The sequence below is a fragment of the Liolophura sinensis genome, chromosome 9, assembly GCF_032854445.1.
Source record: "Liolophura sinensis isolate JHLJ2023 chromosome 9, CUHK_Ljap_v2, whole genome shotgun sequence".
Taxonomy (NCBI): Eukaryota; Metazoa; Mollusca; class Polyplacophora; order Chitonida; family Chitonidae; genus Liolophura; species Liolophura sinensis.
Genome location: NC_088303.1, coordinates 4,881,350 through 4,909,166, shown reverse-complemented (window position 1 = coordinate 4,909,166; position 27,817 = coordinate 4,881,350). Strand labels below are relative to the sequence as shown.

Here is a 27,817-nt window from a genome sequence, read left to right as displayed (position 1 = left end):
TATTGCAATAAGGACTAGAGGCGATCGGCTTTCAATTTCCAGTATTAACTGAAATAAGGGTGTTCTTTTCTTTACAAGATGGCATCCAGTAGCAGGGCGGGTGTGGTGGGCTGTAAGCAGTAGGCCCGTACGTAGTGGGAAGCGTATCGCATTTCACATTTCCCACCAAGAATTAATTTGAAGTCATCAGCACATACAATTCTCAGTGAGTATTTTGGTCCTTCCCACACCCCCAGAAGCTTATCTATTCTGTTTGCATCCAGTCGGAGTTGTGCGAGGTAATTCTCATAATCGAGGGTATCTGGTCGTTCATCTAAAAACTGGGTCATTTGCCAATTGTCATCATCATCACCCATGCTGACGATTCGTCCTACATCTGACCCATGCTGATCATGCGTCCTACATCTGACCCAAGCTTATCATGCGTCCTACGTCTGACCCATGCTGATCATATGTCCTGCATCTAACCCATGCTGATCATTGTCCTACATGTGACCCATACTGATCCTACATCCTGCATCTGACCCATACTGATCATACATCCTACATTTGACTCATACTGATCATACATCCTACATCTGACCCATACTGATCGTACATCCTACATCTGACCCATGCTAATCATACGCCCTACATGTGACCTATACTGATCATACATCCTACATGAGACCCATGCTGACCATAGGTCCTACATCTGATCCATACTGATCCTACATCCTACATCTGACCCATGCTGATTATACATCCTACATCTGACTCATACTGATCATACATCCTACATCTGACCCATGCTGATCATACATCCTACATTTGACCTATGCTGATCGTACATCCTACATCTGACCCATGTTGATCATACATCCTATATCTGATCCATGTTGACCATACATCCTATATCTGACCCATGCTGATCATACATCCTACATGAGACCCATGTTGATCATACATCCTACAGGAGACCATGTTGATCGTACATCCTACATCTGACCCATGTTGATCATACATCCTATATCTGATCCATGTTGACCATACATCCTTCCCCCGGCCCCTTGCTGATCATACATCCTACATGAGACCCATGTTGATCATACATCCTATATGAGACCCATGTTGATCATACATCCTACAAGAGACCCATTTTGATCATACATCCTACATGAGACCCATGCTGACCATAGGTCCTACATCTGATCCATACTGATCCTACATCCTACATCTGACCCATACTGATTATACATCCTACATCTGACCCATGCTGATCATACATCCTACATTTGACCTATGCTGATCATACATCCTACATCTGACCCATGTTGATCGTACATCCTACATCTGACCCATGTTGATCATACATCCTATATCTGATCCATGTTGACCATACATCCTATATCTGACCCATGCTGATCATACATCCTACATGAGACCCATGTTGATCATACATCCTACAGGAGACCATGTTGATCGTACATCCTACATCTGACCCATGTTGATCATACATCCTATATCTGATCCATGTTGACCATACATCCTTCCCCCGGCCCCTTGCTGATCATACATCCTACATGAGACCCATGTTGATCATACATCCTATATGAGACCCATGTTGATCATACATCCTACAGGAGACCCATTTTGATCATACATCCTATATGAGACCCATGTTGATCGGACGTCCTACATCTGATATGAAAGATTTAAATTTACACTGCAAAACGCACACCTCTAATCTTCCCCGTCCTCATTTTTGCATCATTGTCCGAAATGTCAAGGCAAACACTATGATAAAGGCTGAGGTAGATGCCGTAATAATGACAGCAGCACCGTTTTGCTTTGTGGTGGGAGGAACGGTGGAGTACGGAGGGTTAACGCTAGCAGTGAAATCGTCCCGGTAGTAATTCCTGCCGAACAAAATGGCGGACAGCAACGGGTCCGTTAACCCGTCCACGCTATGGAGAACATTGTCACGGAAGACAAATTGTCCTGGAGCCAAGCAAATCCCACTGGTACCCTGAGTTGTAACATACGGGAACACATACGTGGATTTTGAGAACGTACCCCACATACGGAATTCCCCGATGATTGACGAACTGGTCGTCGGAGCGATGCCACAGCTCTCCGGCTGCTTACTCGAGCATTTAAAAACTCCACACGTCTGGGTGTACATGGAAATTAATTCGGAATGTAAACCATTAAACACTCCAAAAACAAACAACTCATTTTCGTTCTTCCTCTTGAAACTATATGACAAAGAGCAACATAAATCCTTCTGACATAGCCTTACTCGGCCTTCTAAATGTGTTAACGGAAGACATTCAACAGTATTTCCAGAGATGGTCGCTTGGAAACTTTTCTCTTTAACTTCTGGATTATCTTCCACCCAAGACGGAAGTGGTTGGGGCGTCTGCGCTCTTGGTTTCGTGGGTAACGTACCAATCAGAAGTTGCCCATGGTCATGTGTTGTGTTGTATCGATAAACTACAGCTCCTGCACTGGAATAGATCCCACTGCCTCCTATGTCATACTTAATAGCCTGAGTATTAGCAGCCAATAAATTCACGTGCATGCGCAGGGCAAATCCTTCTTGAACTGCGACCGCGCGCGGGTATGGAAAAGTGTTATCCCAAGTTGTTGTCATGGCGATAGTATCAACGCCATTTTTTTCTATTAGCTCCAATGCCGGAGACTGATAGTAGATATCGCCTGCCACGAACGTTCCCAGAATTCCAAATGGAGTGGGAACCACGACAATCTCTGGCACAGGCGCGGTGTCAAACATTGGCTGCCAGTAGAGATATTTCTTGTGGTACTTCCCCACTAATTCTCCTTTTGTATCAAAAATTACATTTGTATCAAATTGATACTGGCCGTCGTATGGACAGTTGAGATCATAGCCTGAATCGCACGGCAACTTTTCGGCCATGTTGGCCACTACGTAAATGCTATTGTCACGAGCTAAACAGCTTAGGTTCTTCAGTTTTGAGGTATTTCTGCTCAGCTTCTTGTCCTTACATGGTACCACTGTGTGGTTTGAACTCGGACCTCTCGGTTCGGGGATAAGTTCCAGATAAGGCCTTATGGACGCCCTTGTCTTGTCATAGCCCAAAATTCCATTTTCCGGAAAAACGATGATGTCAGCACCCTGGGTGGAATAAAGCAGATAAACAAAGTCCATTCACTGCTGTACATCTGGGGATGGTTAACATGACAAGGCTTTATAATAATAACTATATCGCACAGTTTCAAATTTAATCATTATCAGTTTTAAGAAATGGTCAGAATGGTATTGTACATGTAATGTAGTTTTTTATTGGACTTTTCATTGGACTAATCCCGACCAACTAATGCCAAATCGTAATGCCAAATACTTCCACTGTGAGAGTAACTCAAGCTTCTGAACAAATGTTCCCTTTTAGGTTAACTAATACGGTTTGTGCGTAGTATAGGACCACCCGGTTATAGAATGACGACTTCTGTGTACTTGTAAGATGGGGGACCATAGAGCAAGTTCAAATCTTGCTAAAATTACAAATATCCCCCCCCCCCGAAAGCGGCTCTGTGAAAATGTACTGTAAATGTGCTTCACGACTTTCTACAACGCCCGTCTCACTGGTTCGCTCTTCGTTAACTTACAATGCCGGTTATTAACTGTCAGAACACTGTGGTACTTCTCCCTTAACTGGCAATGCTCATCACCCTGGTCCGTGTTCCCTTAACTTTTCATTTGTACGACGCTGACCAGCATTCTGGTGGGAGGAAACCGGGGAGAGCCCGGGGGAAACCTATGGTCATCAGCTGGTGGATGACCCTCCCACGTGCGAGTGCAGAGGAATCCAGCAGGAGTGGGGCTTGAACTCGCAGCGAAGTAACTTACATTACACTTCTCATTGGTCCGTTTCCCCATAACTTGCCAAACACATTTCACTGTTTAACTTACACTACACACCTCACCTATCCGCGTTCCCTTAACTTAAAATACATGTCTCACTCGTCCGTGTTCCCTTAACTTACAATACACGTCTCACTGGTCCACTGGTCCGTGTTTCCTTAACTTAAAATACACGTCTCACTGGTCCGTGTTCGCATAACTTACAATACGCTCTGAACACCGTTTTGATTTCATTAACTTGCACATGTCGGATGAGTGCTCTGTTTTTCTGTGTCTCACACATTGGGATGTATGGTCTGTTTTCCCCAGCTCACACTATTCGAATCGGTGTTCCCTTTCCCCTAAGTCACACTTTTCAAACCACTATTCTGTTTCCCTTAAGTCACACTATTCGGATCAATGTTCTGTTTACCCTAAATCACACCATTCCGATCAATGTTCTGTGGCCTTAAAACCCTCTCCTATTACTCTTTACTGTTTATATACTTACGAACGTGTTTTGGGAAGGACGTAACGTTGGATATGAGACCATGTGGCCTTAAAACCCTCTCCTATTACTCTTTACTGCTTATACTTACGGACGTGTTTTGTGAAGAACGCAACGTTGGATATGACCTTATGGCCCTAAAACCCTCCCCTATTACTCTTTACAGTTCATATACTTACGGATGTGTTTTGTGAAGTACATAACGTTAGATATGAGAACATATGGTTTTAAAACCCTCTCCTATGACTTTTTACTGTTCATATACTTACGGATGTGCTTTGTGAAGAACATAGCGTTGGATATGAGAACATATGGCCTTAAAACCCTCTCCTATTACTCTTTACTTTTTATATACTTACGGATGAGTTTTGTGAAGAACGTAACGTTGGATATGAGAACATATGGCCTTAAAGACCTCTTCTATTACTCTTTACTGCTTATATTTACGGGCGTGTCTTGTGAAGAACTTAACGTTGGATATGAGAACATATGGCCTTAAAACCCTCTCCTATTACTCTTTACTTTTTATATACTTACGGATGAGTTTTGTGAAGAACGTAACGTTGGATATGAGAACATATGGCCTTAAAGACCTCTTCTATTACTCTTTACTGCTTATATTTACGGGCGTGTCTTGTGAAGAACTTAACGTTGGATATGAGAACATATGGCCTTAAAACCCTCCCCTATTATTCTATACTGTTTATATACTTACGGACATGTTTTGTGCAGAATGTAACGTTGGACATGAGAAAATATGGCCTTAAAACCCTCTCCCATTACTCTTTACTGTTTATATACTTACGGGTGTGTTCTGTGAACAACGTATCGTTGGATATAAGAACATATGGACTTAAAACCCTCTCCTACTACTCTTTACTGTTTACATACTTATAGACGTGTTTTGTGAAGAACGTAACGTTAGTATGAAAAACACATGGACTTAATCACCCTCTCCAATTACTGTTTATACTTATAGACGTGTTTTGTGAAGAACGTAACGTTAGTATGAAAAACACATGGACTTAATCACCCTCTCCAATTACTGTTTATACTTATAGATGTGTTTTGTGAAGAACGCAATGTCATGGGCATAAGAATGTTTGGCCTGCTTACACCATACCTTTTTTTTTATGACACGCAGGTAGTACATTGTTCAGTAAGTAGGACATATTTTCCGCCTAAAAGCATGTACATGTGGGCCTACATACATCTGAGCTAGCTCCATATTAAAGCCTGGCTGACAACTCCCAGTATTAACAACACTGTGTACGCCTATACACATCTGCTCACACTCTGCCGCCCTATTTCCGATGTAACATTCCACGTAATCAGAGCAAGTGACTAAACGAACTTGGTGACTCGGTATGTGTTTATCTCCCGCCTTAAGACACGATAAAACTGTCAACAGCTCTGAATCACAGGACTCCTATACGATAACAAGAGGTATGGGTCAGCCTTCAGATAAGCGATGTACTTCACAAAGTTCAAAAGTATTTGTGTTCATGCAGGTTCAGGCCTACACTCTACATACGAATCTGTTAAGCTTGGCGTACAACGCTTTTTGTGGGATATTTTTTGACTTATGGAATAATGTCTAAAGCAAATGGAATCCCCGTTACACCAACAAAGAATTCTGTTGGGATAACAGAATAAGGGGAGGATATATAACATAATATAATTTAGCAATGACAATCCATTCTGATGTCACGACGAAATCTCAACAAGCCTATTCCTTCAGCTGAAATAGCTTAAGAGCTTATTTTTGTAGTGTACCTGGAATACTTAGAGACGAGTTGAAGGCCCTTACCGGACACGGTGACCAGGTTACGGTTACACCGTGAAAATTTACATGAATTACTCGTAAGACCAGTTACACACAGTCAGTATTCGTGCAGTTTGAAATGAGCATTTGTGTTAATATGAGGTGGGTAAATTGGTCTTATGTCTTAACACGTATGTCTAAGATATCCGCGTTTGTATAAGGGGATTGCCCATGTTAAAATAGCCCTACCTACAGCTATAACTTAACCATACAGTATAAAGCCCTAGGCAGCCTATTGGGAGACACAGCTAGCTTTTTGACTGTAGGTAATCATGTGGCCATTTGCTCTAACAAGTGCTCTGGGAGGACATGAAAGGCTATTAGCTGCTAAAGAGGAGACAGTGCTATGGCTATTGTCGTACATAGGTAGTATACCTTCCTGGCGGCAATCTTAGCCTGTTCCCTATACACTCGGAGGTTTCTGTAGGACCAGGCTATGGCTTCGTCTCTCGTCACCACAGCTTCGGGGTCGGGAGGATTTCGGACACGATGCTCGTACACGGCGGCCGTGAAGGTGTCACGGGCAGGCTGTTGGGTGCCGTACCCAAGGGGAACGACCAAGCACAGCAGAGTGATGGTTAGTCCCCACACAAACTCGAGCGTCTTAACCAGCGACATTCTTCTCCTCAGCACGTACGGCGCTGTCTGCAGTACCAGTACAATCTGATCTCAGCTATACTTCCGATCTCTTCATGTCACCAAATCAAACAATGTTCAAAGGTCTTCTAATTTAACATCGCCTGCATAAACATAGGGCTTCATCGGAAGACGTGCGACGTGCTCTACCCATGTATAATCTGGACTTACTACAACTCCCTGGCTAAATTGCTCATCTATACAACCGGCTACGAAACTCGATTATGGCGTCATGTTTGCCTCGTCCAGAAATAGCCGATCTGGTGTTTGTATAGTCCCTCGATTGGCGGTGGAATGTAGATTACACGCTAACAAACTTGACCCTCCGGTTTACTCGCCTCGATCTTCTCCAGGCCCCAAACTTTGGCCTGGTTTTTGGTATCAAGATACAGCCGAGAGACCCTATACAGTATTAAGGCGTACGATGGTTGAGTTAAAAATAGATCGAAGCGTGAACATATGTGTCGATACCAGATGTATGAATGGAATCTTTCATGCTCCTGTTCCCCCACCCGTCCCTGGCTCCTATTTTCTCAGGACAACCCCCACCTCCGCACGATTCATCTTTATCCACAAAACGTTCTAGTCTAGTCTTTTAATACTAACACTCGATCGTATTTCCAAAAATGCACTCGCGTAACACTCACGCACCTCCAAGGTATGGCCTCAACAATATCTCGTAAGAACATGTACGCCAACGCACGCAGCTAACGTAAATCTGTGTAACTGCGGATTGTTTTTTTTTTACCTATTTATACAGCATTGTTACACAGTCACTCACAGATCACGAATTGTCTATCAACTATACACATTGTGATATCGTTAACTGTAACCTTTATCCAAGGCCTGTTTGATTGACATAACTTGACAGGATGAACGATATGAGTGAAAAGTATATGTGACAAAACAAAAGCGTTGACGAAGTATTTAACCCACTGACAACACAATGCGCTCAGCTGTATAGAATAGGGGGCCAGCTATAATCAGATATCCTGCATGTCAATTATGATCTGAATGAAGCTATATATGCTATACATTTGCCGGCACTGAAAAATACTATAGAGAATTTTTTATTTATTTATTTACTTGATTGGGGTTTTACGCCGTACTCAATAATATTTCACTTATACGACGGAAGCCAGTATTATGGTGGGAGGAAACCGAGTAGAGCCCGGGGGAAACCCACGACCATCCGCAGGTTGCTGAAAGACCGAGAAATTTTTACCTGTGCTGTTTATCCATCCTGGCAGCTCTCAACTTCGTGTTTACCTGTGAGGCAAAAACTCCATCCATTTATTCAGCCTAAACTGAGACATATTTTCTGTCTCGCAGGTTTCAAAAATGATGGAATGTCTATCTCGATCTCTTGTACTTTCACCGATATCTGAAGAGGAAATGTGGTTATATATCGGGTTGAAGTACAGTATGTAAACTTAAAATGGCGCTGAATACAAACTGATGTTTCACACTGTGTACAAAGTCATTGCCTTTCATAGATTATTAAAGGACTAACCGAGTTGAGAAGAAAGAACAGAGGAGGCTAACCTATACCTAGTTCCAGCCATGCATATTCAGTGACTGGGTGAAATATGCGGTAATCCAGATTCCAGGCTGTTTCTTTTCTTTTGGTGTACATGCACACAGTGGCATCGGCGAGTTAGTTTCGCATATACCATCATGCCGTGCGTTCTAAGCCGTTTTCTTTTACTGAAATATCTTACCGCGAATCACCAGGTTTATCAAAATTCGTACAATTATCCACCAAACTGATCACTTTTCTCTTGAAGATACACGAGTCTTACGTCACTAGTGTGTTCACAAACCCTCTTTCTCAATTCCGGCTTACTTCAGGCCGGAAACGATCGTCACTCCGTACATCACACGTGTTGTGCTGTAACTGTTACCAGCTTTCATATTTAGTCATCTCTCTATGAAGTTATAGGCTAATCAAAACGGTATACAAACACCATGAATTACTGAAAACATTACAAGCCTGTGCCTACCTTTTCTCGTGCTATGGCGAATCGGGTCCAAGCTGTGTGGTGGAGTTTATCTCGTGCAATGCATGAGCATTTGATGAGTATGGGCATTTGAATCGAAGCTGAAAATACATAGTTTATACTTCAGCTTTTATGAATGCATGCAATGAATCAAATAAAACACTAAATCTGGTCAACCGGAATTGTTTAAAATACATCGGTTGACCAGATTTGTAGAGTTTTGTTTCATCTATTTGACCTGGGTGGCTCCAAATATTCATTCCTACATCTAATGAATGTTTATCTGAATCTGAATCGGTTTGATGAAAATCATTCACTTCCTACATCAATCAATCGCCATGAGCTGTCCGAAGCCTTCAGACGTGGACACCTATTTATCTTAACAATTGCAGTTTTATTCTTGAAACAATCACAGATAAAAACCAAAGATAAAGCAGACTTCTGTCACATTTGTAAGAATAATCACATCGTGGAGTATATCTGACAAATTAGCAATCGGTAAGCAGCGACATTCGCGAGATCAGAGATCGGCACGAGTTCATTCATGGGTTAGAGAAATCCTAATACAGGACAGGCCTTGTTCCTCGACCTCGTTATGACGGGTCTGATGCCCCGCCCTCGTTATGCCGGGCCTCATGTCCCGACCTCGTTATGACGGCGACTGTAACATTTTATAGTGTCAATGGCAAAACTGTCCATGACGTAACAGCAAGTTTCTTTGAAAAAAACATGCCCCAGCACTCCAATGTAAAATATATACAACGCTAAATGAGGATGGTCATCCTGCATCAGCTGTATTAAACTACAAATAGTAGTGCAAACTGACAGCTTAAAAATGTGTATAAAATTGCATCGACATTTCTGGCATTGCTACAAGTAGATTCAATGGACAGAAATGAATTACGCTCCATTGATTTAAATTTCGATAACTAAATGAAGACGATCCTGCTAGTAAGGGCGCAATGTTAACTTCCAAAGAAATGGGTGCTCTATACTTAATTGTTTTTAAGAAGGTATGTGTGTTCTGATGAAAAGGAGAGGAAAAGAATCTGCCTGTATACCCCAAAATATATCAAAAGTTCCTACTATCAAACACGTCAGAAAAATCTCGGCAAGAGAACCACAAAAAGTCTCCATAAGACAACGGAAACGGGGCAAAATGGTCACTGATCATGTCAATGTATGCTTACAAGATGTCCAAAATTGGCAGTCTGGGCACATATACATTCTTCCTTATATAATATTGGTCAAACACTGATCAGCCAATGTATTACCAATATAGTAAGACGTTGTCTGCTTCAGTCCATGTCGTGGCTCTCTCACTGGTTTGCCTCGGCTGTGACGTGCCTTTCTTTCGACCAGGTTGCAGTGACACTGTTACCTCGCGGCAGAATGGGCCCAATGGAATTTAAGTTTTCCATGTACCTTGTTCATTTATTTATTGTGGACGCCATTAGACTTTCCTTCCTTTTTTTATCGACAACTATTGCCCTTCCACGTCTTGTCTACTGGACACTGTCATTCCTTTTTTCCGTTTCTTGCTAGCTGTTATTTACTCTCCTTTTCATTTTTCCCTATTCCTACAGATTTCCAAAAACTGTAATTTTCCAACACACTTCCCTACTCCGCACTGTGCAGGTTTCAACGACTGTACACGTTTTAACAACTGCAGTTTTACAACACTTTTCCACACTCTTCTTAGTGCAGGTAGGTGACAAACCTCCTGACACAAAGCCGCAACCCACTGATGATCTCTTAAAACTGACAGGTTAAATTTATTTGATTAGAATATGAATATTACGCCGTACTTAGAATATTTTACTTAAACGACGGCAGCCAGTATTGTTGCGTGAGGCTGAGCCCGGGGAAAACCCACGACCATCCACAGATTTCTGGCAGACCTTCTCATGTACGACAGGTGAAAAAGTCCCCATGAGCTGGATTTGAACTCATAGCGAGAAACTGTAACCTGTAACGTTGTTACAGCTTGCAACAATCATTACCCACAGCAACATTTTAAAACTTAAAGGTTGGCATTCAGCTTTCACAGCGTATCATTTTAACGCTTGGACAATGCTGACAATTTAACCTAGAGTTTTACATGAGCACTGGTCCGTGTATTGAGGACTCACTGAAGCTCCAATAATCCGGTTCCCCTTATTGAACAGTGTGTTAAAAGTTAAGCCAGACTTATTACCAGTCTTGGCCTAGTACAGAACTAAGGTGAGGCATTAATATGTGTTCCACATACTCCACACTCTACCGGAGTCTTTCCTGGATAGGGATGTCTGCAAGAACTTGCAGTGTATAAAAGAGAAAAGCACCAACATGACAATAAATATTGGTACAAACTTTACAGGACAGATGGCCGACATCCATGACTTGAGGTCTACCACTCGTATCTTGCCTTTTCGGTTCCGAGTATCTTTTTTTTCAGCACATTTTTTAGACTTCTGGCAAATGACAGTACCTTTTCCAAGCTAAACTGACCATTGTGCAATGAATGAGAAATACTTCAAATACTTACAACACCTGTGCCTCTCTGTAAGCTCACTAGACATCATAGCCACAATTAGGCAAGTTTGACCTTTGGAGGCTGTGAGAGGCACGTAGGCTTGTTTAAGGTTAGCCTCACCACTTGTGTTCCCGTTATATCTGCCCTCCAATCATCATTGCAAAAACCATAATAACAATATATACTACACAGATCTGGCCCGAATTTTTCAAGTCAGGAAAGTGACTTACACAATGGTCAAAAGTTGCTACTTTGTTTCATTGATTCTCTCACAGGAAATACAACCGTTGACAAAACTTTCTCTTCTCTTTGGGGGTTTAAAACCCTCCTCACATTTAACTGTGGTCACGTTTATGGATCAAGGCTTTCTGTCAGGATCGAAACTTCCTGACTCGAAGTTGCAGCAAAATCACCCAGAACTGGATTCAAGCATGCAATGTCTGGGAATACTGACAACAGCATTCAAGCATGCAATGTCTGGGAATACTGACAGCAGTATTCAAGCATGCAATGTCTGGGAATACTGACAACAGCATTCAAGCATGCAATGTCTGGGAATACTGACAGCAGCCTGGCTCTGTGTGATTCAGCCCACAAAAGCCTTTTGTTTTATCTTGTTTTCTGAGGGAAATAATAACAGATACGACAAGCATGTCAAATTTATCATTTAACACAATGAAGCCTTAAAACAGATATTCCCATGCACCTACAACATGGCTAGAGCAGAGCACAATAACAACAGAAATCCAAGAGTTCCATGACGACTTTTCCAGAGAAAAAATTATTTTCATTTCAATACATGGATTGACATGTACAAAAATAAAAATCACCCAAAATCTTTGTATATATGAACTTACACGAACATAATCTGAAGGACAGTACATGTATATGTAATCCAAACTGATCTCTATTTTGTCACTTCAGTGTAACCGTCTGTGTTAGGTCATTCAACATTGAAGTCTTACATCACAATCACTAAAACCCACAGTTAAAATTCAAATTTAGGTACAAATGTGTACATTCTCTAACAATCATTTCAATAACTTAAGTGGCATAATATTATGGCACAAGGCTTTTCACATATTTTAATTTATATTTATATTTTGATGTACTTGATCAACATATTTTCAATGTTCACAATATTTTATTGATGACTTGATAAACACATGTCTTCAGTGACATGTTACTTGTACAAGATGAATATATAAAATTATTCGTATATTTCTGCATATGCATAAATAAAGAACCAATTTCTTAAGGGAAGAAAACTCATAGTGTTATACAAGCAGAGAATGTCAACATCATAAATAAGTTGAATTTAATGCAGATGAACAAAATTAATTCGTTCTCACTACAGGTGGGCCCTTGGTAACAGTAAGTGTCCAGTGAGGCTCCACTAAAATGGATATCTCTACATCACATGTGGGAAGGTCACTCAGTAACTTCCCAAAGGTTGGTGGTTTTCACACAGCCTCAACCAAACCAACAGTTGAACCTGGTAAAATTAACTTTTCACCTGCTGCATTGCAGGTTATTTCCACCCAGCATGTTCTTGACTTTCTCCAGTCTTGAGCATGTAAACATTAATATTCACACCCCTGATCTTAAGTTATCTCCCTTTCCTGTTATCTGTGAGGCCAGGTGGTGTAATTCTTCAGTCTGACAACACTTGATGATGTAAGGAAGGAAGGCGAGCAGGCTGCCGTCTGTTGGGAGCAATTGGATGAACTGATCAACAGGAAGCAGACCTGCCATCATACCCAGTACACCTGTCAGGTGGAAAATGGACAGAGATATAACCTGAGAGACCATAACATGTCAATAATGACATCATAAACGCTCAATTCTTCATATTTTCAGCTACATATAAACAAGCTATTAAACTGAAGCCATTTTCCACAACACATTCTGGCTTCACCTTCACAAAGTGAGTAAATTCAATTTCTACAACATACATGCCTTCAGTAAAAGGTACATTTAAACATCATTCAAAACTGAAATGAACATAATAGGAGAGACCTGTATTATCACTGGCCCACACTCTTTCTGGAAATTTGCTGCTAACCTCAAATTTTTCCACAGGATATATAGATCGGACAAAACAGAAAGGTGAATTTTCAATATTATTATATTCTGTCTTTAGATTTTTTAGTGTTGGTGTGCACAGTTTTGGGGATTTGAACTTTCTAGGTTTAATACAGATTTAATTCTTAAAACAGGTTAACAACATTTCAAATTTTGAAAAGGTTTCCCAACCCTTGTCTACTTTGATGCTTTAATTCCCTTCTCCACCACTCTGGAAATGATTTCGCTACTCCTGAAGATTTGTCCTATATATAGGAAGTGTAGTCCCAAATAATGATACTAGTACTGTCACTTAATTAAATCATTTTCAATAAAACAACCGCCAATCTGATAAGAAAGACCAATAAAATACATGTATGCCTAAATAAACATAATTTATTTATTATTTTGTGACAATTTTTGTGGATGAATGGGTGGATGGATGGATTGAAGGACTGACACCCGCTTTTGTGTTGCACTGGTGTGCTAACTCCCTCGGCCACGGAGGACCTGAGATGGATGGATGGACAAAGAGATGGATGGTTGGACTGACAGATGGATGGATGGATGGACAGAGAGATGGATGGATGGACAGAGAAATGGATGGATGGACAGAGAGATGGATGGATGCATTGAAGGACTGACACCCGCTTTTGTGTTGCACTGGTGTGCTAACTCCCTCGGCCACGGAGGACCTGAGACGGATGGTTGGACTGACAGATGGATGGATGGACAGAAAGATGGATGGTTGGACTGAGAGATAGATGGATGGATGGACAGAGAGACGGATGGATGGACAGAGAGACTGATGGATGGACAGAGAGATGGATGGATGGACAGAGAGACTGATGGATGGACAGAAAGATGGATGGATGGACAGAGAGATGGATGGTTGGACTGACAGATGGATGGATGGATGGACAGAGAGATGGATGGTTGGACTGACAGATGGATGGATGGACAGACAGATGGATGGATGGACTGACAGATGGATGGATGGACAGACAGATAGACGGATGGACTGAGAGATGGATGGATGGACAGACAGACGGATGGACTGAGAGATAGATGGATGGATGGACAGAGAGACGGATGGATGGATAGAGAGACTGATGGATGGACAGAGAGACGGATGGATGGACAGAGAGATTGATGGAAGGACAGAGAGACAGATGGATGGACAGAGAGATTGATGGAAGGGCAGAGAGATTGATGGAAGGACAGAGAGACGGATGGATGGAAGGACAGACTAAAACCTACCCAGGTTCACCCCGAGGCCACTTTTTGGCTAAGGGGTGAAAGTGGGTGAAAATATTTTCACCTAAGTTTTAATTGCCTTTCTTTGTGACAATTACCTAATATGAATCATACTGCACAGTAAATTTTTTCTCCTGTTTCATTCTCCATATAGCAGTCTTCAGTGGAGTTTTTACACCTTATTGATCCTGTCATGTATGTACAAGTAGCTTGGAGCACTCCTCTTGTGATTGGCATTCAACTCAAACTACAAAGGATTACTGGTGCCTTGATCTCAAAACATATAAAAGGCTACCTGAAGTGACTGCAAGTTGTTATAAAACGAGACAAATCTCGCACAAATTAATGACAACAGTGAACAGCCCAGAGGGTTTTGCTAACAAGGTTTATCTTCAGTGCAGGTCCCCTTCTCTCCCTCAGTCTGGGCTAATCTGTCTAAATTCTGAGCTGTTTCCTCTATAAGGACTCCTGAAGCCCGACTAGCTGGTTGTCCAGGTTACTAAGGCCTTACCTTTGACGGAGTCCACATAACTGTTGTCTTCTGGAGTGGGGAGAGCAGCGGCTTTACGCAGGGCACAGATCAGCGACTCCAGGGTATACCGCAGCTGTAATCATCAGGGTGAAGATACAGGGGTTGTAACCTGATGGATCAGGCTAATATAATGGATCAAGCCAATCTAATGGATCAAGCTAATCTAATGGACCATGCTAATCTAAAGCCTCGCTCAATTTTCTTCTTTCTAGGGATGAGATTAATGGAGGAATATCACCCACCTAAAAATACATCAGTCAAAGCGGTGCACTCTTTTATTCTCTTCAGTGACACATGCACACATTTTGCACAGTTTTGCTCATGGAGCATGAGCAGGTTTACAAACATTGTGCTGTCACAGAAGAGAACAATGTGTGTTTACACGTACACTGTTTGGACCTTACTTGTTTAGGTGGACAAAGTTTCCCAATTCAGCTGAGTTTGAGGCTGATTTGTTTATCGCAGGTAAAGTTCCTCATAACTTTGTGACAATCAGTCTGCAGTTTTATATCCTCGTTCTTTGTTCCGTATTGATTCCATTATTAGGGTTTAACATGTATTTCCTCGGCTTGTGGGCGTAGGAATCCAGACAGAGCTTGGAAATAAACCCCTGCCCTTAGCCACTAACATGCCAGAAATATTTTGAAACATTCTGAGAGAATTACAGAGCGTAGAGAAATAATCTGCACAGTTTTATGAAGTGTGCATCTTGAGTGACACGAACAAATCAATTTTTGGTCTGAATACCAAACAGTGGACAGTTTTAGTACACATGCACAGGCATGCACAGGCGCATTTATCATCAGCAAACAAACATATGTGCAAATATTTTTTTGAACTGATAATACTAACTTTGTCCGTGTTCTTGCCTATGCATCCCACAAGAAACTCTGGCAGGACAGAGGGGTATTTTTCCACCAGGATGTCAACTGACTGTCGAAAATCAATGTAAGTCATGCAGAGTAACCATAGCGACTCGTACATGCTGCTTGCCTCCCAACCCTGTAGTCTGTCTAAGACCAGTCGGACAATTTTTTCTGTAACAAATCGGCTGCTGAGAATTGCCTGAGGAGAGAGAGAGAGGCTTAATAAATTTGGGACAAACATTAGCAGCAAATGAGCTGAAAATAGACGATCACAGACAATTGAGCAGAGTAACTATAGACAACTGAGCAGAGTAACTATAGACAACTGAGCAAAGTAACCACAGACAATTGAGCAAAGTTACTATAAACAACTGAGCAGAGTAACTACAGACAATTCAGCAGAGTAACTATAGACAACTGAGCAGGGTAACTACAGACAATTGAGCAGAGTAACTATAAGACAATTGAGCAGAGTAACTATAGACAACTGAGCAGAGTAACTACAGACAATTGAGCAAAGCTACTATAAACAACTGAGCAGAGTAACTATAGACAACTGAGCAGACAACTAAGCAGAGTAACTATAGACAATTGAGCAGAGTAACTACTGGCTCCTTCACTCTGCTGTTTGGTTTGCAGATCACTTACAGTCTGTACCTCTATGACCTAGGTGAAGATTGCTGATCACAGACAACTGAGCAGAGTAACTACAGACCACTTCACTCTGCTGTTTGGTTTGCAGATCACTTACAGTCTGTATCTCTATGACCTAGGTGAAGATTACTGATCACAGACAACTGAGCAGAGTAACTACAGACCACTTCACTCTGCTGTTTGGTTAGCAGATCACTTGCAGTCTGTACCTCTTTGAGCTAGGTGAAGATTGCTGATCACAGACAACTGAGCAGAGTAACTACAGACCACTTCACTCTGCTGTTTGGTTTGCAGATCACCCACAGTCTGTACCTCTATGACCTAGGTGAAGATTGCTGATCACAGACAACTGAGCAGAGTAACTACAGACCACTTCACTCTGCTGTTTGGTTAGCAGATCACTTGGAGTCTGTACCTCTTTGAGCTAGGTGAAGATTGCTGATCACAGACAACTGAGCAGAGTAACTACAAACCACTTCACTCTGCTGTTTGGTTTGCAGATCACCCACAGTCTGTACCTCTATGACCTAGGTGAAGATTGCTGATCACAGACAACTGAGCAGAGTAACAACAGACAACTTCACTCTGCTGTTTGGTTTGCAGATCACTTACAGTCTGTACCTCTTTGACCTAGGTGAAGATTGCTGATCACAGACAACTGAGCAGAGTAACTACTGGCTCCTTCACTCTGATGTTTGGTTTGCAGATCACTTACAGTCTGTACCTCTATGACCTAGGTGAAGATTGCTGATCACAGACAACTGAGCAGAGTAACTACAGACCACTTCACTCTGCTGTTTGGTTTGCAGATCACTTACAGTCTGTACCTCTATGACCTAGGTGAAGATTGCTGATCACAGACAACTGAGCAGAGTAACTACTGGCCACTTCACTCTGCTGTTTGGTTTGCAGATCACTTACACTCTGTACCTCTACAACCTAGGTGAAGATTGCTGATCACAGACAACTGAGCAGAGTAACTACTCGCTCCTTCACTCTGCTGTTTGGTTTGCAGATCACTTACAGTCTGTACCTCTATGACCTAGGTGAAGATTGTTGATCACAGACAACTGAGCAGAGTAACAACTGGCCACTTCACTCTAATGTTTGGTTTGCAGATCACTTACAGTCTGTACCTCTATGACCTAGGTGAAGAGTGCTGATCACAGACAACTGAGCAGAGTAACTACAGACCACTTCACTCTGCTGTTTGGTTTGCAGATCACCCACAGTCTGTACCTCTTTGACCTAGGTGAAGATTGCTGATCACAGACAACTGAGCAGAGTAACTACAGACCACTTCACTCTGTTGTTTGGTTTGCAGATCACTTACAGTCTGTACCTCTATGACCTAGGTGAAGATTGCTGATCACAGACAACTGAGCAGAGTAACAACTGGCCACTTCACTCTGCTGTTTGGTTTGCAGATCACTTACAGTCTGTACCTCTATGACCTAGGTGAAGATTGCTGATCACAGACAACTGAGCAGAGTAACTACAGACAACTTCACTCTGCTGTTTGGTTTGCAGATCACCCACAGTCTGTACCTCTTTGACCTAGGTGAAGATTGCTGATCACAGACAACTGAGCAGAGTAACTACAGACCACTTCACTCTGCTGTTTGGTTTGCAGATCACTTACAGTCTGTACCTCTATGACCTAGGTGAAGATTGCTGATCACAGACAACTGAGCAGAGTAACTATAGGTCCCTTGACTCTGCTGTTTGGTTTGCAGATCACTTACAGTCTGTACCTCTATGACCTAGGTGAAGATTGCTGATCACAGACAACTGAGCAGAGTAACTACTGGCCACTTCACTCTGCTGTTTGGTTTGCAGATCACCCACAGTCTGTACCTCTATGACCTAGGTGAAGATTGCTGATCACAGACAACTGAGCAGAGTAACTACAGACCACTTCACTCTGCTGTTTGGTTTGCAGATCACCTGCAGTCTGTACCTCTTTGACCTAGGTGAAGATTGCTGATCACAGACAACTGACCAGAGTAACTACAGACCACTTCACTCTGCTGTTTGGTTTGCAGATCACTTACAGCCTGTACCTCTTTGACCTAGGTGAAGACTGCTGATCACAGACAACTGAGCAGAGTAACTACTGGCCACTTCACACTGAGGTGTTCACCCCATCTATATTATCTGAGATATACAGTGCTTTTTTTCAGTTTTTGAATATCAGACCATGTACCTCAAATACACCTCACCAACTTTGAATCAAATCAACACTTAGACGATGTACCTCAGGCTCACTCCAGAAACAATGAAAGTTAAGAAAACAATGAATGATATACCTCAGGCACCTGGTAGAAACTTTGAGAGGTTAATTATATTGCTTAATATAATTACGTCATCATACGACATCAGATTCAGGCATTTTACTTCAAACAAAATTGCAAATGTTTCTTGTGCAAAAAAAAAAATGTTTACTACATAAATATAAGCTTTTGTCTCACCCTATACTGATCTGCCATTCACTGGCCTATTGCAGAGCATGGATATATTTGCCTCTTATTATTTTAAGGAATGCAGGACATTTTCACCCCTGGACAGACCCCCCCTCCCCGACATCTTCCCCCTTCCCCTCTGGACATTTATTCCTCTGGGACATTTTCCCCTCTGGGGACTTTTCCCCACCAGACACTTTCCCCTAGAATATGTGAACAGAATCTTCTGAGGTCAGTCCTCCATTATCCATAGTCAAGAGCGGATCTTAATCAGTAAAACATTACCAACTGGAAAGTTTTGGCAAAAGCTTGCAGCAGTTTTTTTTCCCTGTGTGGCGTTCAATTAACTTAAATCAACACCTGGTAATACAATCTGTCGATATAAATTAGGTCTTATATGAGAAAAAGAGAGTAGACAAAATAAACGGAAAGCTTATTCATGATAAATAGATGTTTTATTATTTGCAACAACAGGCTGAGAACATGTATTGTTTATCAGTTTCTTAGTGAAATACATTATAGTACACAGTTCATGTGTTACGGTCTGATGCAATGGCCCACTGCTCTTAGTGTTTCCTGCACTTGTCCGTCTACCAGGTCTATTCATTAAACTTTTATCAGAATACTGTTTTACCTTTTTCTTCACTATACAGTTTCACTGAATGGTTTTATGTACCAAATGTGTATCTTCCTTTCATATGATGACACCCAGCACTATTATGGGATGTTCCACTTTGATTATCAACATAATATCTTCACCACATACAGACAACTATCTGAATTTTGTGAATATATAAAAATAAAAAAATGACTGTTTTGAGCCCCTGATAAGCTACAGAGGCCTTAAACTCTTCACCAAGTGAAGACAAATACCTGAATTTTGTGAATATGTAAAAAAAATTAGCTTATTTTGACCCCCTGGGCTATTCGTTACAAAACACCTCACTTAGAAGATCATATTTATATTTCCCAATGATCATATATATATGTAGATATATAGGGAGTGAAAAAATGTAAGGAGGAGAAAATATCCAGATGGAAAAATGCCAGGGGGGGTGGGGTGGGGGGGGAGAGGGGCATATGTGCGGGAGGGAAATTGACCGTACCCCTATTCCAAGATGGCAGCCCTTAATAATGTGCATGTTCCAGGCCTTGGGAAGACAACCTAATTATGCACTGATTCATACTTCCTGGGACAGAATTTGTAACAAGTGTGGGCACATAAAAAGTTCTAAAGAGCATACAAATAGTAACACTAAATTTTAATAAAGCAGCTAAAAAGCCTCATGTACATGTAAATGTTTACTACTGTTGTTGTTGTAAATCAGCATCAATTTACAGATACTGTAAGCAAAAAACTGCATGCACTTAGCAACTTACAACTTAAATTTATCTATAAGTTATAAGGTCAGTATGTAAGTATTTAGATCTTGTTCTCTATCAAAACGAAAGTGAAAACAGTGAGTTAAATGTAAGTTACACTCAGGAAGATCCACCATAAGCTTACACCACAGCTATACCGCAGATCAACTGTACCTCAGATCAGATATGCTACACCTTAGTGGTATCTACCTCAAGTATACCTCCAGTCCACCTTATACAGGTAAGGGTTGCCATACTCAAGAGCTTTTCGATTCTACAACTGTGGTCAGTTTTATGGGTGGAGCAAATCAATGTGTCTGGGGGACAAGCCATTGAACTTTCGGCTTTGTACGATGAAGCTTTCGGACATGTGACCCACAGACTTGCATACCATATTTGTGGAAAACAATTAGAGAAGTGGTCTTCAAGAAGTGCAAGACCGTGGTTAGCACAATTATAATATTACATCCAGAACACATGGAGAACAGCAACTAAAGGCAATGAACACAAACTAAATACATCATTTACATATGAAGTACCCTACCTTCTCAATAATTACAGACATTTGCTCATTGAGACAGACTGAAAGTAAGGGGGTAGATCAGAGAAGTCTCCCGTGAAGCACTCGCCGCAGGTGACATCGCCCTGCCAGCTGGCCCAGCTGGGGTATAGACCTACCCTGGCCTATAAAGCCCGGCTTTCCTAACAGCTTGTACAAGGCAACTCAAAACGTCATTTTTCAGTATGCGCGCTTGTTCAAAAAATATAAAAATAATGATGCCGGAATATCTATCTCGTGAAATAAATCTTTGCAATTTCCCTTCCCAAAACACTTACCTTGCCATTTTCCGGGTTGTGTTCTACAAACTACGCTAACCAATATGTGGCATTATTTACAGGGAAGCATTCAACACCCCACCGCATTAGGCATTATATACGCAGGATTGTCTTTAATCTACCGACCGCTTGTCTTCCTCCCCACTCATGTATGGGGTCCATACAAGAATGGAACATTGATTGCAAATAATTGTCATTGAAATAATAATGCTGCCTTGCATATACGGATGAAACACCATGATGATAAAACACGTGTGTCGATTTGAACGCAGGCTTTACATTTATTACAGACCATGTGTCTACTTTGGTGGAAACATGACAAATCCGACAACTGAGTCTTACTGAGGAGGGGCAGGTGGGGGAGGGAGGAGCTACACTCTATTTAGATTAATTTTAAAAAGATACTTTGCAACATATTACCATTTCAAGAAAAAGTTAGTAATACATGTAAGTTCATCTATATATGTCTTTAAATTAGCTAAACCGGGCTTTAAACTTTACCATACAAATGCCTTCAAAACCCACTGATATACGTACCAGACGACCCTGAGAGAATATCGAGCTCTGAGGAGTGCGTTTTGCTGTGGATGGCATCGGTAATTTCACAGAAAATATATAAACTATGTTCACTCAGAAAACAAGTGGTTCAAGTAGTTAGATTCAACTGAAAAGATGAAAGGCCTGATTTTCCAGTTCCCTGACGACAATACTAACCATGTAGATTTCATCTGGCACCTGCAGGTCTGGGAGATGCGAGGCTCTGGAAGGTCATTTGCAGATGCAAAACCATACACACCATTTGTTCAGTGTCCTAATAAATGTCTAGATTAGAGAGAAGAATTGTCAAATGCCCATGTGTATTTATCTCCTAATCACTCTAAAAGTAAGCTCAAAAGATACGAATGATGCACTGTAAGACATGGCCTCTGTAAATATATTACCAGGTACCGCAACACCCATCCCTCGGAAACCTCAGTTCATTCAGACTTCTATTAAACTGAAGTATCTTGACAAACTCCTCAGTTTAATCTGAGTGAGACAAAATATGCAATGTCTATGTGGAGTACAAAAGTTAAGTCCTCATGCACAACACACTGTAAAGGTACTGGTTTTTACAAATTACCTCCAGATAACAAACTCACAACAAAAACCAGGATTAAAATATTTTAGAAATTTACAGTTTGTATGTATCCCGCTGATAATATATTTTTAAGTAGCTTTCCTAAATCATCAACGATTACCTACTAAGAAAAAACTTTTGAAGCGGCTTTTAATTTTAATGTGGCAATAAAAGCTTTTAAACAGGGTTTGAACGCCAACAACAGATGCCTCTGGTCACTTCAAGAGTCCCAAGAATGGACACAGAATATTAACACTGGTATTCTAAATTAGATTCCAAGCCAAGATTTACTCATATTTGGGCAAACACACATTACACAAAACAGATTTCAACACCAAGTGTACACTAACCCCAGCCAGTAAGCTACAAAACCTCCACAACTGTCCAAACCTAGGACCTAAAAACATAAAGTATGTTACACCACATATCAAGGCCGATATTATGGGCTCGGGAACATCCTGAAATATGTAAGTAGCTGTGTACATATGTCAAACTGTGCCAAACTTTGATTTTCTTCATGAAAGTTTTATATCGAGTTGTGTTGCTGTTGTTGTTTCTCATCAATTATCTCTAGAGTGGAAAAGCTGTCCAATCACACAAAAAGTTAAATCTTTTCAAAGGCAGTGTCTCTCCCCTTCTTGCCAAGCTGGTGAGGCTCACTGAGGAGTGATGGAGATGTGAACTACTGTCACTAATCCCTTACTCCCCACAGAGAGGGTATGACTTAAGACAACAGCCACTGCAAGGCATCATGGTAAACACTTTCTAAAAAAGCATCTGAAATTATTGAGAACGTAGGGTATGTTAAAGACATCAAAGATTGATTAACTGATATGAGTGAATTCAAGTCAGGAGGTTTCTCATGATAGTCAAATGCTCTCCAAACTCTCTGTTTTCTCCCTGATGCCATTCAGCTTTTTGGGTGAAGTACACTGTTAAGCACCAATCAAATAAGTACATGAAAATAAGAGTAAGAATATACCTGCAGTTTGAGAAGATCCTCATTACAAAGACAACATGGGCAGCCATCTTTGCTCATAGTTTGCTGATCAATTCTGATTGGCTGCGACATGACCTTTGCCCTTAAACCAAGCCCTGGTTTGGAGAACTGTAGATACTGACATGGCTGCTTCATATTGTCTGGACAATAAAATGGAGGCATGTGATCCAACCAGCTGAATCGGGCACCAAAAAACCCAGACCCTTTGGGCTGAAAACACAGCAGAGGACATGGTACATCAATAAAATATCACATAAATCCGGTTACCTACATTCTGGGATAAACCTCAGTCGTTGGGGAAGAAACTGCCTACCTTGTGATTTAAATCGTAGCATGTTGCATGAAGGTTGTTAGCTACAGAAGCATGTACATGTATGCATGCTTGGGTTTTTACAATGTGCATAACAACTTTTCATTAGGTGTGCGTGCATGTACTGTGTCTTCTTGTGGCAGTTCATGCCACTGAAGTATCATGTCGCAGACACCAGACATGACACCCAACACATTCACATTATTATAAGTATCACTTTTAAAGTCTTCCTACTTTGATGCGGATACTCTAAGCATTAGGTCACAGAAACAGACCAGACATTGTGTGATGCCGGATGTTAAGTCATGGTAAGTCAAATCAATACTACATTTTCCCTTTAATAATTACATAATAACCAAACTTCTGACTGCAAGGAATAAACAAAGTCTGTAGGTTTTCTTCACTTAAACTAAACCTAAAGTATGTACAGATGTGTGCAATGTCAATTTTGTGAACAATATGGTTATTTATTTATTTGATTGGTGTTTTACGCCGTATTCAAGAATATTTCACTTATACGACGGCGGCCAGCATTATGGTGGGAGGAAACCGGACAGAGCCCAGGGGAATCCCATGACCATCCGCATGTTGCTAGCAGACCGTCCCACGTACGGCCAGAGAGGGAGCCAGCATGAGCTGGACTTGAACTCACAGCGACCACATTGGTGAGACTCCTGGGTCATTATGCTTTTCTAACGCACTAACCAACCGAGCCATGGAGACCCTGTGAACAATTTGGTAAACACATATTTGATCGTGTTGTGCTGAATTGCATGCTGTATGAATGAAGTGTGTTACAATGAGAGAGCAGTGTAGCAACATTGCTGCAGCATACTATGAAGACTTGTAATGGTATAAAGAGGGAGTAAGTACTTGGGGTTTAACGTAGTACTGAACAGTTTTTCATATGACGATGAAGGAATCATTAGAGTAAATGTAATGACGGATTTCCACCAGTCTTGTATCTAGTGCTGCTTCACTGAGACACCTTACCGAAGGCAAGTAAGCCGCTCCACCTGTTATGGAAATAATGACAAGTTTTAACTGTCTTTGTGTGCCATTGCCCCTGACTTTGTGTGCCATAGCCCCTGACTTTGTGCCATCGCCCCTGACTTTGTGTGCCATAGCCCCTGACTTTGTGTGCCATTGCCCCTGACTTTGACATCGCCCCTGACTTTGTGCCATTGCCCCCGACTTTGACATCGCCCCTGACTTTGTGCCATTGCCCCTGACTTTGTGCCATAGCCCGATTTTGTGTGCCATTGCCCCTGACTTTGTGACATAGCCCCTGACTTTGTGCCATAGCCCCTGAATTTGTGCCATTGCCCCTGAATTTGTGCCATAGCCACTGACTTTGTGCCATTGCCCCTGACTTTGTGCCATAGTCCCTGACTTTGTGCCATAGCCCCTGACTTTGTACCATAGCCTCTGACTTTGTGTGCCATCGCCCCTGACTTTGTGTGCCATAGCCCGACTTTGTGTGCCATCGCCCCTGAATTTGTGCCATAGCCACTGACTTTGTGCCATTGCCCCTGACTTTGTGCCATAGTCCCTGACTTTGTGCCATAGTCCCTGACTTTGTGCCATAGCCTCTGACTTTGTGTGCCATCATCCCTGACTTTGTGTTCCATAGCCCCTGACTTTGTGTGCCATCGCCCCTGACTTTGTGTGCCATTGTCCCTGACTTTGTGCCATAGCCCCTGATTTTGTGCCATAGTCCCTGACTTTGTGACATAGCCCCTGACTTTGTGCCATACCCCCTGACTTTGTGCCATCGCCCCTGACTTTGTGACATAGCTCGACTTTGTGCCATCGCCCCTGACTTTGTGCCATCTCCCCTGACTTTGTGCCATAGCCCCTGACTGTGTGTGCCATAGCCCCTGACTTTGTGCCATAGCCCCTGACTTTGTGACATAGCCCGACTTTGTGCCATCGCCCCTGACTTTGTGCCATAGCCCCTGACTTTGTGCCATCTCCCCTGACTTTGTGACATAGCTCGACTTTGTGCCATTGCCCCTGACTTTGTGCCATAGCCCCTGGCTTTGTGCCATAGACCCTGACTTTGTGCCATAGCCCATGGCTTTGTGCCATAGCCCCTAATTTTGTGTGCCATAGCCCCTGATTTTGTGCCATAGTCCCTGTCTTTGTGCCATAGCCCCTGACTTTGTGCCATCGCCCCTGATTTTGTGCCATAGCCCCTGACTTTGTGTGCCATTGCCCCTGACTTTGTGCCATAGTCCCTGACTTTGTGCCATAGTCCCTGTCTTTGTGCCATAGCCCCTGACTTTGTGCCATCGCCCCTGATTTTGTGCCATAGCCCCTGACTTTGTGTGCCATTGCCCCTGACTTTGTGCCATAGCCCCTGACTTTGTGTGCCATAGCCCCTGACTTTGTGTGCCATTGCCCCTGACTTTGTGACATAGCCCCTGAATTTGTGCCATAGCCCCTGACTTTGTGCCATTGCCCCTGAATTTGTGCCATAGCCACTGACTTTATGCCATTGCCCCTGACTTTGTGCCATAGTCCCTGACTTTGTGCCATAGCCCCTGACTTTGTGCCATAGCCTCTGACTTTGTGTGCCATCACCCCTGACTTTGTGTGCCATCGCCCCTGACTTTGTGTGCCATTGCCCCTGAATTTGTGCCATTGCCCCTGACTTTGTGTCACTGCCCCTGACTTTGTGACATAGCCCCTGACTTTGTGCCATAGCCCCTGACTTTGTGTGCCATCCCCCCTGACTTTGTGCCATTGCCCCTGACTTTGTGCCATAGCCCCTGACTTTGTGCCATTGCCCCTGACTTTGTGCCACAGCCCCTGACTTTGTGCCATCGCCCCTGATAGCCCCTGACTTTGTATGCCACTGCGCCTGACTTTATGCCATCGCCCCTGACTTTGTGCCATAGCCCCTGACTTTGTGCCATCGCCCCTGACTTTGTGCCATATCCCGACTTTGTGTTCCATCGCCCCTGACTTTGTGCCATAGCCCCTGAGTTTGTGCCATATCCCGACTTTGTGTTCCATCGCCCCTGACTTTGTGCCATAGCCCCTGACTTTGTGCCATAGCCCCTGACTTTGTGTGCCATTGCCCCTGACTTTGTGTGCTATTGCCCCTGACTTTGTGCCATAGCCCGACAGCCCCTGACTTTGTGTGCCATTGCCCCTGACTTTATGCCATCGACCCTGACTTTGTGCCACAGACCCTGACTTTGTACCATAGCCTCTGACTTTGTGTGCCATCGCCCCTGACTTTGTGTGCCATAGCCCGACTTTGTGTGCCATCGCCCCTGAATTTGTGCCATAGCCACTGACTTTGTGCCATTGCCCCTGACTTTGTGCCATAGTCCCTGACTTTGTGCCATAGTCCCTGACTTTGTGCCATAGCCTCTGACTTTGTGTGCCATCATCCCTGACTTTGTGTTCCATAGCCCCTGACTTTGTGTGCCATCGCCCCTGACTTTGTGTGCCATTGTCCCTGACTTTGTGCCATAGCCCCTGATTTTGTGCCATAGTCCCTGACTTTGTGACATAGCCCCTGACTTTGTGCCATACCCCCTGACTTTGTGCCATCGCCCCTGACTTTGTGACATAGCTCGACTTTGTGCCATCGCCCCTGACTTTGTGCCATCTCCCCTGACTTTGTGCCATAGCCCCTGACTGTGTGTGCCATAGCCCCTGACTTTGTGCCATAGCCCCTGACTTTGTGACATAGCCCGACTTTGTGCCATCGCCCCTGACTTTGTGCCATAGCCCCTGACTTTGTGCCATCTCCCCTGACTTTGTGACATAGCTCGACTTTGTGCCATTGCCCCTGACTTTGTGCCATAGCCCCTGGCTTTGTGCCATAGACCCTGACTTTGTGCCATAGCCCCTGGCTTTGTGCCATAGCCCCTAATTTTGTGTGCCATAGCCCCTGATTTTGTGCCATAGTCCCTGTCTTTGTGCCATAGCCCCTGACTTTGTGCCATCGCCCCTGATTTTGTGCCATAGCCCCTGACTTTGTGTGC

At 42.6% G+C, this 27,817-nt stretch overlaps 2 protein-coding genes across 5 annotated transcripts in view; both read right to left on the bottom strand.

Moving 5' to 3' along the window:
* Window positions 1-309: 309 nt before the first annotated feature.
* LOC135475140 (vascular non-inflammatory molecule 3-like) lies at window positions 310-7,128 on the bottom strand. The gene is made up of 2 exons (XM_064754906.1): window positions 6,574-7,128; window positions 310-3,139 (listed from the first exon to the last, which is right to left on the bottom strand). Exons 1-2 carry the CDS (start codon window positions 6,814-6,816, stop codon window positions 1,739-1,741), a joined length of 1,644 nt encoding a protein of 547 aa, XP_064610976.1. The 5' UTR covers window positions 6,817-7,128; the 3' UTR covers window positions 310-1,738.
* Window positions 7,129-12,076: 4,948 nt separating this feature from the next.
* The window catches only part of LOC135474821 (BLOC-2 complex member HPS3-like), a 44,304-nt gene continuing 28,563 nt past the window's right edge, over window positions 12,077-27,817 (bottom strand). For all 4 annotated transcript variants that reach the window (XM_064754421.1, XM_064754424.1, XM_064754423.1 and 1 more), the window contains exons 20-23: window positions 23,486-23,713; window positions 16,055-16,267; window positions 15,182-15,275; window positions 12,077-13,118 (exon numbers count right to left, since the gene is read on the bottom strand). In XM_064754421.1, coding sequence (XP_064610491.1) covers window positions 12,940-13,118; window positions 15,182-15,275; window positions 16,055-16,267; window positions 23,486-23,713 — 714 coding nt within the window. In that variant the 3' untranslated portion in view covers window positions 12,077-12,939. The remainder of the gene's footprint in view (window positions 13,119-15,181; window positions 15,276-16,054; window positions 16,268-23,485; window positions 23,714-27,817) is intronic.